Raw genomic sequence first — 12,500 nt, 5'->3', positions numbered from 1 at the left:
CCTCTTTGTTTCTCTTTTTAGATTTATAAGTAGATATTTCTTTCTATATTAATATCATAATTTAAATAGTCTTCGCGATAAGTTTTAGCATATAGCTTCGATGTTTAATAAGGAAATTTGAGTTGGCGACGATCCTAAGCAATTCGCCAAAGTAACAGCACGATTTAGATTAAAATGTGAACGTTCGTATCATTCGAACGATTATTATTATTATTATTATTATTATATTATTATTATTATTACATACGCGAGCGGTAACTTCAAAGTTACACACATCTTATGTTTTTTTTTCCTTTTTGTTTTGCTTAGCCACTTTATACGATTCGTCGTACGTTATACGTGTATTTATCTGTGGTGTACGTGTAAGTGTATATGGTATATGTGCAGAATTTTTTTTTCTTTTTTTAAGATAATAGTAGCAACGATTTGAATTCGTTAGCCATTATTCTTATCTGCTTTCACTCTCTCTCGCTCTCTCTCTCTCTCTCTCTCTCTCTCTCTTTCTCTCTCGCTCGTTCTCTCTCTTTCTCTCTCTTTCTCTCTCGCTCGTTCTTTTTCTTATTTTCTTTTTTACATACACGTTTACTCCTATAAGTCCTTATTCTTCCAACTCTTTCATATATATATATATGTGTATATGTATATATATATGTATGTATGTCTATATATATATATAAGGATCATAAGAGTAACGTAACTACGCATTTATTCCCATAGGTAGAAGCGAATAAAACAGATGTCCAAGAACAAATACTTCCTTTGCTTCCAGCTTGAAATTTCGGTGACCAATGAGCGAATTCCTCCATTCCTTTTTTATTTTTTCCTTTTCATTCTTTAATTTCTGCAAGATATGATTAACAGGTGCATCTCCAAGCGTCACCCTGTTGAGACGGTGATTGAGCTTTGATCACACTGTCGGCACCTTCCCTTTCCGAAGCTTCAAACAGACTAGCCTGAAAATCAGTAATTGTTAGATCATTTTATTTATTAATCAGGAATAACGAATTGACTCAGCGCAAATATTTCATTTATTTTCTGAATACAATGAATAAATTGTTTGATTCCTAGTCTTATTAAAAAAAAAAAATAATAATAAAAAAATAAAAAAAAAATCCATACATATGTCTGAATTCTTCATTTAATGATTCATTAATTTATTGAAAGTTAAGTAAAGTTCATCGATAGAAAATCTTTTCCGTTTAAAACATTTTCTCCGATTAAATAAGGAAAATGAGAAAGATTAAAGGGAACTTACTCGACGTCCTCGTTGTTCTCGTATTCTCCTGGCTAAGGTTAAAAATGCTTCCTCGATATTTATATTCTCCTTACAGGATACCTCGAAAAAGGGCATATCGAAATTTTCTGCTATTTTCTGACCTCTCTCGGCATCTACGGCTCTATGTGCAGTTGCGTCACATTTATTGGCCGCCAATACCTTTACTACATCCGGTGAGGCATTCTAAGATGAGAAGAAAAACCGCCAAACAAAAAAAAAAGAAAATGAAAAAAATTTCGTTTGTAAAATATTTTACTATGTCGAATCGAAGTTCAAAGATAACTCGTTATAAAAATAATTAATCGATTTTAAATCGAATAATTAAACGCACGAAAGTAATATGATATTATCTTGTTTGTTCTTACTTCTTGAATATTTCGAAGCCAGTAAGATAGATGATTGAAACTATCCAAACTGGTGACATCGTACATTAGCAAAATACCCATAGCACCGCGGTAATATGCCGTTGTTAGAGTTCTAAACCGTTCCTGTCCGGCGGTATCCCTTTAAGAGAGAGAGAAAGAAAGAAAGAAAGAAAGAAAGAAAGAAAGAAAGAAAGAAAGAGAGAGAGAGAGAGAGAGAGAGAGAGAAAGAGAAAAAAAATATTTTTATTAAAGTACATATATTTATATATATTATTTATTTAACAGCAAATTTATCGCTGTCATTCGATAGAAAACCGATAGCGTGTACTCGTGTTAGAAATAAGTAGTAATGCCTCGTATATGTCAGACCAGATGTCGTCCAACCATAGCGGTCCATTTCTACTTCTATCGATAATAAAACTTCAATGATACTATCTTTCAAACTTTACGATCACGTATATAATACGATCTGTATTTTTTATGGTGTCTTTTTTCTTTCTATCTTTTTTCTTTTATATTGTTTTTTCATTTTGTTCTTTTTCTTGTTTTTTTTTCTTTTTTTTCTTTTTTCTTTTTTCTTTCTTTGTAATGAATATTGCAATCAATAACATGATCGAGTTTACTCACCAAATTTGTAATTTAATTGGTGTACCATCCAAGTTGATAATCTTCTGTTTGAAATCGATACCTGTGGATATTTTCTTTGCTTTTGTTATTTGCGATTAATTTTAATAACAAGCGTACAGATAACGCATGTGTGTGTGTGTGTGTGTGTGCGTGCGTGCGCGCGTGTGTATACAGTTTAAGTAAATCGATCGATTAAATTTTATCGAGAATAAATTATTGTATATAATCCTTTAGAAAAGAAAAGAGAGTCCCTCGTGTAAAAAAATATGGAAAGGAAGACTTACTGTCTCAAAGGATATAATATTACATCCAGAAACCTCTTTGGGAGATCTCAAACATAGGAGTAGTCTCTCGAGAAATATGAGATTGCCTGAATACGCGTAAGCGTAACAGCTGCGACTAAAACGAGGGTTGAATGGCGAGACGACATTCGAAAGATAATCAGCTGATCGTCGGGAAAAGTTTTATTCGTCGAATAGATAACGTTATAACGATGGTCGTCGTATACGTTTTATTCTTTAATTTCGAAAGTTCTTTGCAATATCGTGTATATCTATATACAGAGAAAGAAAGAGAGAGAGAGAGAGAGAGAGAAAGAGAGAGAGAGAGAGAGAATGAAATTATAAACGAATCAAAAAAAAAAAATAAATAAATAAATAAAAAGCCGGTATCTAAGATTAAAAATGTAACGAGAATGAAAAAATAAAACGAACGTCTACTTCACATAATATTATTTAAAAGTTTAAAGTCCATATCTCTAAGAAAAATTCATATTTATGGATAAGAAAAAGAAGAGATAAAAAGAAAAAATACCAGGATTAGTTGTTTATAAAAGCGAATCCTTTGCCGTGGTCATAAAATTGATAGGGGTGATCGAAGAATCGTCACTTTTCGTAGAATTATAACAAATGAATTTGTTCAAAATGTTGATTAAACTTAAAACTGTTGTTTTTTATTCACATAAGAATTAACGAGAGACACATTGAAGTCACTTGGTCAATGTAAAAAAAAGAATGAAGAATCCGGGTGTTGCAAGTATTGTTGCGAATGTTTTAAACTTAAACTCCTTTCTATCTCTCTCTCTCTCTCTCTCTCTCTCTTTCTCTCTCTCTCTCTCTCTTCCTCTCTCTCTCTCTCTCACCTATCGTCGATATATAAGTATCGTAGTATCTCTCGTCACAATAACGATGAACGATGCAAGTCTTGCCGACGTTCGAATCGCCCAACACGAGGACTTTGTAGGTGGCTGCAAAATCGAGCGCCATGTTTACTGCCGAATCGCTTTTGAACTGTTGTTGGGTCGACAACAGAGTCGTCGGCCTAGGGTTGTCCCATGAGCGTTCTCACTCAGAGGGGGTTGGAGGATCGATTCCGAGCCTGCGCATCTTTTCCTATGCTTTTAAAGGAGACTTCACAATTTCTATCAACCTTACTTACGATCATGCGCGATACTGTATCTGTGTGTAGTTTTTTTGATAGGCTTTATCATCGTCTTTAGTCCTTCGAAAACATAGAGAACGAAGATTGTACTACCTTCCTCGTCGTATATGGAGCACAACGATATATGTGTATATGTATATATATATATATATATATATATATATGTATATATATATATATATATATATATATATATATATATACCAATTTTTATGAATTTAAAACCTCAATCAATTGTCTTAAAAGCTTCGTAGTGACAAAGAGCTTATGTTAAAAATTCGAAGACCTTAATGAACTTGATGATACAATATTCTGTAGTATTCAATAATTATAGTCTCGTGCAAATGAAATTTTTGTTTTTAATTAATTTTATATTAATATAGGAAATGTAATAAGAATATTATTACATTTAGGAAATATTATTATGAAAAATGTAATAAGAGATATTTAATGAAATAATTTATGTATATATCAGATTAATTTAAAATTAAAAAATTTTTGTAAGAAACGATGATCTACTTTTGACGATGATATTCTTAAGTGAAACTGTGGTAACTTTTGCGTGACCTCACTAATTGTATTCACAAGATCCTAGGTCAAGTTTTCTCTCAGAATCGAATAAGATTCCTCGAGTTCGAATCACTTCGTGTTCTTACTCATTTTATTTTTTTAAAGGGTAGCATTCCTCTATTCATCTACGATCTAATCTAATATGCAAATTAAACATATATTTTTTTCTATTTATTATTATAAATCAAACATCTATAAAAAATGAGCAATATAAACATTGCACAACATTTTGTATAATTCGTAAGATTTTTAACGCATTATATTGTTATACAAAAAATTGCCAATTTTATAAATCAATTTTTTTCGTGTATAACAAAAAATAATACTTTAGAAATATATTCTCTAATATAATAATACTATATAATGAAATTCCTTTTCATTTCACTTTCTCTTGAAGATTCAACATTTTTCATTTAAATGCTTTATCCTTTCCTATTGAAATCTTTTTTACAGTTTTATTTTCTATACTATAAGATATTTTTTTCATAAGATTCTATTTTAATAATAATTACAATAACAACATTAGAATATTTATTTCATTTGTTAGCTCTCAGTGTCAATATATATATTGACACTTATATATTTTTTCTAGAGATACCTATGTGGATTAATCAATTAAATATCACGTACAATTGTTTTCAAATAATATTATAATATAATAATACAATAATAAAAAGAAATTAATAGAATTATAATCGTAAATGAATTTTGTAAAGGTATCACGAAAAATGTATTCACCGTTTATAGATGAATATAAAGAATTAAATATTTAATTATTTTTTTAATATGGTGAAAGTTATTTATCAGTAAAAATCTTATTATTTATGATAAAATGTACGACTTATAATTTTTATACTTTTCATTACAAAAATTTCTTTTTTTACTTCACGTTTGTTGCATTATATTTCATTTTATTCTTGCCTTGGCACTTATATATAAGACAAACTTACATTATCATTCTGGCACTCAATATACCGACAATGAGTAACAGTAATCAATATAGTTACTGCACAGTTGTTGTTAGGCACTTCAAATATTAAGCCTTTTTTATTAAATATTATTTTCAATAAAATGCCAATTATACCGTGTTCACTTTGAATTTACTCTATTTTCTTATCTTCAACAGCATATTAAATGGATATGTGTTGATATGTCATCCCTTGATATCATTTTTAAATTGACAATTTTGTCCTTTTAAAATTATGATTATACTAATTACTATAAATATAGATACACTTATCGTGCTATAAATACATCCATAATTTTACAAATAATTTCACTGCTCATTCTAGATCTGTCTACAAAACAGCACACTGCAAATTTTAATATTTAACTATTATTTAAGATAAATAGATAGAGCGAAATATTATAAAAATACTAACAATGTGAGGTAAATTCTTGTGGTAACTCTAAACACTAAGATATTTTTTAACGCAATCGTATTTGTCATATTATATCCATTTAACTACATTTATAGCCATTTCAAAAGTTATCTTTTATTCCAAGTTAAAAGATATTGTACTAATTAACTAAGAAATATTTTTTTTTTAAATTTGTTATATAAAATATTCAGACCATATTTAAATTAGAAAAATTCTATATAAATAATTATGATATGCTAAAAGGATAAAAACACAATCTTTGGAAGTCACATGTTGTGTCTTTTATATTTCTACTAAACTATATTTCACTTATATTTCTACTAAACTAAAAAGCGTTTATCTATATACTACTTAAAAAAAAAAAAATAAATTAATATAGCAATTTGTACTATTAAGATAAACAAAATATTTCAAATTATTTTGATTTTAAATCTTTGGATGTCTTTTCTACATATCCTACATACATACTATTAAAACTACACTGTAAAATTTCAGTCAAACATCAAAAATATGATATTCTCAATGATATAAGTAATAGTATTACTTTAACCATTACTTGAATGTTCACAATTAGTGCCATTACTTTCAATTAAAACATTAAAAGTATGAATTTTTGAAAAGCTCTTTTAAAAAACAATGAAAACATATAAACAATTAAGGTATTATTCCTAAATTTTAGGACACTACCATGTTTTGAAGTTTGATTTACCATGTTATAAAATGGCACAAACACACAGTCCTATTAATATCATGCCTAACATATAAGCAAGATCTCTTCTAATGCTAGGATCTCGTGTACTAGATCCTGGAAGATTATAAGCATTCTTCCACTGCATGGACCACAGAGGAACAGCGACATGAAGAATATCAGGGATCATAAATCCCAAATCTCGTACAACCTATTCCAATTACATTATATCATGGGTATAAAATTCCCACATCAATAGTGCAAGTTTCCTTTAATATTGTACTATTTATTGACATCTACCAAATCTAAGTTTATATATTTAAAAACATATCAATTTACCTGATGAGCATATCCTTCTCCTCTTACAACATTTGCAACAAACTGATCCCAACCACCAGCTACAATGTGTAAAATTGCAATTGCAATTATTCCAAATGCTTTTCTATGAGTTATAAGATTTTTTTTGTCTGCCAAGTGAACAACCAGGAAGGTTGATATTAACTCAGTGATAGAAAAAAATAGTTGATGATACCACTGAGAGTAGAAATCGTCGTTCCAATAATTAATATACACCCACCATGAGTAATAATGTGAGAAAACAGCAGTCGAAAAAAGTAACATCATACTAAGTCTGAGGCGCTGTTGAAACGCCAACCATATCAAGTACTTAACTGTTTCATAGAAAGTAACAATTCCAATAACTATGGTTATCCATATTTTTAAACTATTCATAGTGGCATTAAAGTACATATGTTTATAAGAGGCAATCCCTGATTCATAAGATCCTACAATAAAATGATATTATAGAGTACAAAATAAAAATAATTTCCAATAAAGTCTTACCTTTAAATACTGTATCCCAGCACGAACACGAACAATATTGTTTATCAACATCACGAGCATACTCTTGCCAGAAATAATATAAAAAAGCTATGTGTAAAGGAGGTATCATTAAAGGTGCCAAAATTCCTATGGCCTTTGAACTACATAATACAAAATTTGTATATAACAGACGTTTAAGCATCTTTGAGACACCCATAAGTGTAATTTGATAAAATCTTTGTTTGACATTAAATTATACAAGTTATCATCAGCAAACTTGATTTTGCATCATAATCAAAATTTTTAATGCACACCGAGCATTAGATAATTATATATTATGTAATAAATATCATAGAATCAAATCTCAGATATATGTATTAAAACACAAATATATACAATCAATTAAAATAAGGCTAAACAATATGTTTTATTTGTACATTATACATATTAATAATGTACCACTTAAGCTTGCCTGTAGAAGTTCCTTCAACGAACGCTATCTACGAGATAACATCAAATCCGTTCCAAGAATAATCCACATTTTTGTGCATTGCACGTATTATTTATAGCCACGTTCGTCGAGCATTAAAATCGTCTTCATAATACAGCCAATTTCATTACTTCATGATTAACTAATTATAAAATTATAGCCATGTGAAAAATATTAGTTTCACATTAATCGTATTAAAGAATTATTTACTTCGTCATTTTCTTCGACATTAATAATAATTCAATTTCTTTTCAAGTAGAAGTACTTGGAAAAAGGAATCATAATTGATTTTATAAATTTTATTCGTTTCAATCACACTGTACATATTGTTATACGACATGGAAGGCTCTACAAATTTTCACCCCTATTTTATCTATTATCTTTTGTCGATATATTTATTGTCGTGTAAAGAACTTCGAATGTTCTATCATGTTTATTTTCATTTATTGAATCCCTTAGAAATTGACACAATTACGATCTTATGGATCCAGGTCAAGGAATAGACGAATTTTCGCCGCGATTTTCGTATCCTTTATTTCGAAAAATATTACTACGAAGATCTCTTGTATGACAAGAGATGGCGCAAAAATTCAAATTTGTTGATAATCTAAATTTAAAAATTTTTCATTCTTCGTGCTCGAACTTCGCGTAAAAATTTTAATCAAAATCATGCGGGATTCAGTGTATTGAACTTTTAATAAGATTCATGATCCATCCATGGTTTTATTACTTCTTAATACAAATACACAATAAAAGTTAAACGGGTCGAGATTAATTAACACAAGTTAAACGAAGATCTATTGTAAAGGTAAGATCAACGTGACGTATTAATTTAATCATCGATTTATTGTAAAATTAGAAATTCTCGAATAAACAATTCTTTTTATCAGAAATGAATACATTGCAAGAAATTAATAAATTTTTTTTTTTAGCAATAAAGTTCCTTATACGTAATAAACATTTTTTTTATTTAATAACCGATAAGACGAGAAAAAAAAACCCGTTTATACGTATAAAATAAGAAATATAAAAGAAAAGAGAATATTAAACTTACAAAATACTTATATCTTAAATAATGACCGAATATAACGTATACGATTCGTGAAAAATTTTTTTAATACGACAGTAAAATATTACTTTTTTTTTTTTTTTTTTTTCCTATTAAGTAATAAAATATAAACAACTAATTTCTTTTTTATGATGCAAAATATATAACACGAAATGCAATAATAACACGTATATTCGCCTATTTCGAGATAATATAATTAAATCATGAGAGAGAGCATATGCATGGCAAATCACATTTTATTTTCATTTCTGAAATATAGAGTTCGATTTTTTTGAAATTTTATACTAAGATGAGAATGGTGATTATCATAATGTCGTATTCCAGTAACAATACGATTTAATAATATTTAATAGGTTTGCAGTATTCAGTAATGATAGGAAGATTGAGAGTCGGGTGTATTATAAAATACAAAATGATTTAGTCTTATACAATTTACGTAAATAACGTAGATAATTTCTTGTTTTGTTCGGATTTTTTTTCTGTTTTTCTTTTCTTTTTCTTTTTTTTCCTCCTTTAAATCAAGTAAAATAGTGATTTCCGAATGTATTATTTGTTACTGCGAAATATGAATTATGTATGGACAATCAATGTGATATAAGTTTGCGTTTATATATTATACTTTTACACATATTTCAAGTCTGCATTGTTCCACAAGTTGTCCTCTCGTCTTAATGAAGAATATGCACATATTATTTGAAAATTAATGAATTTCTCTTACCCTTAGTTACTACGTTCTGTACCAGAGAAATTGTTATAAGAAATTTTGGATTATTATTTACATTTACTAATGACTTTAAATGACTAATTCTGATTTAACCCTAGGACAGACGTATTCAAACTTTGAAAAAACATCTTAATGGCAATGACAATTGTGTATCGACATTATGATTCTTTTTCTTTCTTTTTTTTTTTCTTAAAAGTTTTACGATCAAAATTAATTAAAATAAATACTATTATATATATATATATATATAGATAGATAGATAGATATATGTAATACTAACACAAAGAGAACAATATCAAATGATTAGTAACAATATATCTATGTACTCGATAAAATTATAATTCTGTAAGAAATATCATTGAGAAAAATATTTCAATTTTATCCATATTCTGTAACCAAAATATCTTAGATATATAAAAGCATTGAACTATTGATTACTTGTACACAACATATACATAATGATCAATCAATAATTTTAGCAATCATCATGTGAAATATTAACGAAACGTGATGTATATAAATAATGATTATTATCATAATATTATTAGGCATAATTTTCATTTTTCGAAGTAGAGCACCTCTTTTCTCTAGAGTAAAAAGAACAATATCATTGTTTTATATATTTATTGCGAAACAGTGAATAAAAAAAGTTGCATTCAATTCCAGCATATATATATAAAATTGTTGAGATATTCTGTACAAATACACGTATCGTGTGCCACAAAAATGGTTGCACACTTTAGAGCAAATTACAAATTGCACTCTACGTTATACAATTAATCGCTTTTAATACGCGCATGATACGTTAATGATGGTATGCCTGGACAGTCCTAGGGTTAAATAAATTTATAATTGACATAACTATTTTGCATTTCTGAAACCTGCTCAGATTGAATTAGATATGTAGAAAGAGAGTGTACCGAACAGTAGTCACATAAGGATTGTTTTGTAATGAGAGAATTAAATGAATCACAAAAATACCTATATTTATATTCATAGGTAATCAATAAAATCTGAGCCTATTTTATTTAATTCTTTTTTTTTTTCTTTTTATGTATCTCCAAATAATAGATAATTATAATTTAGCAGTCTTTACACACATTATTCTCTTTTATGAAATTGACAACAAAAGCTAACAATAATGATAACACATTATGCAAGTACATGAAGGTTAAAAAGAGAAGTTTTGATAATGCAATAAAAATAATATAACTTTTTTTCAATGGCATTCCTTTGCACTTGTCTAAAGCATATCAAACATTCTCTTTGATTACACTGTTTCATTTTCGTAATTATTTCTCAATTCTGTGTTTTATCTTTTAAAAATATATACAGAAGCGCGTATTCAATGTCATAATTCTAAGATACATCTAATGCTTAGATTAGAATACTCTTAAAATGGTGTACTAATCTCAGCTATACGCCAAAATATAAGTAAAGTGTTCTTAAACTAGTAAAGTACAAATTAGTTTCGTGTTGTACACATTTTAATTGGCTAATATATTTATATGTATCTTAACTCTCTAGTTAACCTTCTTGTATGTGTAGCACACATTGCCACGCATTCTAAGACATGAACTTCCTAATAAGCTGGTTAAAAGAGAGCATAGACCAGTGTGCCAGGTACTTATGTGTTAACATTTTTTACTGTTATAGCTAAATAGATATTATAATATTAGAAAGTATATTACTATTGATCTATTGTACTTAACAAACTGTTTGCCCTGCTCCTTATATTTTATTGAGTTTCTGATTTTTCAGACCTGTAGCTATAAAATTTTTCTGCAAATTCTTTTGTAGTAGAAAGCAAAAAATAAATTGAGCTTCCTCGGTGTAGCTATGTCTGTATATTCTACAGAATAATTTAAACCATCTCATAAAGGACTTTAGGTACGCTTATTTCTATCTTGATATTTCAATGATCCATTCAATGCACAGTTAATGTTGAATAAAAATTTCATAAAAATGAATACATCACTAAGTCCAATTTTTTTTTTAACTTTATATCCTTTCCTTCTCTCTATTACTTTTTTTTGCAGTCCAGTTCAGATACATGTTAAAAGTTCTGTTTATAGTAAATTTTTACAATCATGAAATTATATATATATATATATATATATATATATATATATATATACATATAAATCGGATATATATATATATACACATTCGAATCACTCCTTTCTATGATTAAACTTATTTCTCCGGTTATTCTCATGAATGGCTCAATCAGGATTCTCATTATTACAACACATGCATGCTGTTGTCCTTATAAAATGCAGATTTTATATATCTTCTTACTAAGATCCACGTTTATACAAAAAAAAAAAAAAAAAAAAAGAAAAAAAAGAAAAAATAAAAAAAATAAAAAAAAAATAAAAAAATTAAAAAAAAAGTAAAAGAACTTATCCACGCGCTACACTAGTACATACTCATTCACCCCCTATACACACACACGCGCGCGCACACACACGCACGCACACCAGTGTCATGAAAAGGAGTCATTTTGTATGCACATCTGATACAATACCGATTAAAGTATTTTTTCCTTTTACTTTAATCAGTCTGCAACGTTATCACTTTCTCATTTTTTTTTTTTTATTACACCCACCCTATATCGTTGGGTTTGTTTTATCATACATGCATCGATTTCTCAATACATGTTTTATTGATAGTAAATATACTGATTATAATCTAACATAATACAATTTAAATAAAAAAAATTGCATAGCCCAATGGTAATACATTACCAAAAGACATAGACACGTATAAAACTTCTTCTAGTGCAAATAAAATTTTTAGATACTGGTAATTTTTAATTACAAACGCAATTTGCAATAGCACTATTCTTACTTCGTAAAATATTTATCAGAAATAAAAAAGAAAAAAAAAAAGAAAAAGAAATTAAAAAAGTACAAACTTTTATATATAATATAGCATAAATTTTGATAGTAACAAAACTATATACTTTGTCTTAAGATGATATTGAACTCTACTAATACTTAAAAAGAAACAAAAGGAGTTTAACAGTACTTGATTTTCAAGCT

The 12,500-nt window shown here is 27.9% G+C and overlaps 3 protein-coding genes across 4 annotated transcripts in view; all 3 read right to left on the bottom strand.

Moving 5' to 3' along the window:
• Positions 1 to 3,631, bottom strand: part of LOC124424916 (ras-related protein Rab-8A) — a 6,397-nt gene extending 2,766 nt beyond the window's left edge. The window contains exons 1-5 of the mRNA XM_046964516.1: positions 3,410 to 3,631; positions 2,269 to 2,329; positions 1,642 to 1,780; positions 1,256 to 1,459; positions 1 to 953 (exon numbers count right to left, since the gene is read on the bottom strand). The exon at positions 1 to 953 is cut by the window's left edge and continues 2,766 nt beyond it. Coding sequence (XP_046820472.1) covers positions 855 to 953; positions 1,256 to 1,459; positions 1,642 to 1,780; positions 2,269 to 2,329; positions 3,410 to 3,533 — 627 coding nt within the window. The 5' untranslated portion in view covers positions 3,534 to 3,631 and the 3' untranslated portion in view covers positions 1 to 854. The remainder of the gene's footprint in view (positions 954 to 1,255; positions 1,460 to 1,641; positions 1,781 to 2,268; positions 2,330 to 3,409) is intronic.
• Positions 3,632 to 4,889: 1,258 nt separating this feature from the next.
• Positions 4,890 to 8,609, bottom strand: LOC124425006. Its single transcript, XM_046964744.1, has 3 exons — positions 7,192 to 8,609; positions 6,688 to 7,133; positions 4,890 to 6,559 (listed from the first exon to the last, which is right to left on the bottom strand). Exons 1-3 carry the CDS (start codon positions 7,385 to 7,387, stop codon positions 6,374 to 6,376), a joined length of 828 nt encoding a protein of 275 aa, XP_046820700.1. The 5' UTR covers positions 7,388 to 8,609; the 3' UTR covers positions 4,890 to 6,373.
• Positions 8,610 to 10,060: 1,451 nt separating this feature from the next.
• The window catches only part of LOC124425005 (protein FAM117B-like), a 9,774-nt gene continuing 7,334 nt past the window's right edge, over positions 10,061 to 12,500 (bottom strand). For both annotated transcript variants that reach the window (XM_046964742.1, XM_046964743.1), the window contains one exon: positions 10,061 to 12,500. This exon is cut by the window's right edge and continues 896 nt beyond it. The gene's annotated coding sequence lies outside the window, so the exon portion shown is untranslated.

This window comes from Vespa crabro, chromosome 6 (genome assembly GCF_910589235.1).
Source record: "Vespa crabro chromosome 6, iyVesCrab1.2, whole genome shotgun sequence".
NCBI lineage: Eukaryota > Metazoa > Arthropoda > Insecta > Hymenoptera > Vespidae > Vespa > Vespa crabro.
This window is presented reverse-complemented; position numbering and strand designations above follow the sequence as displayed.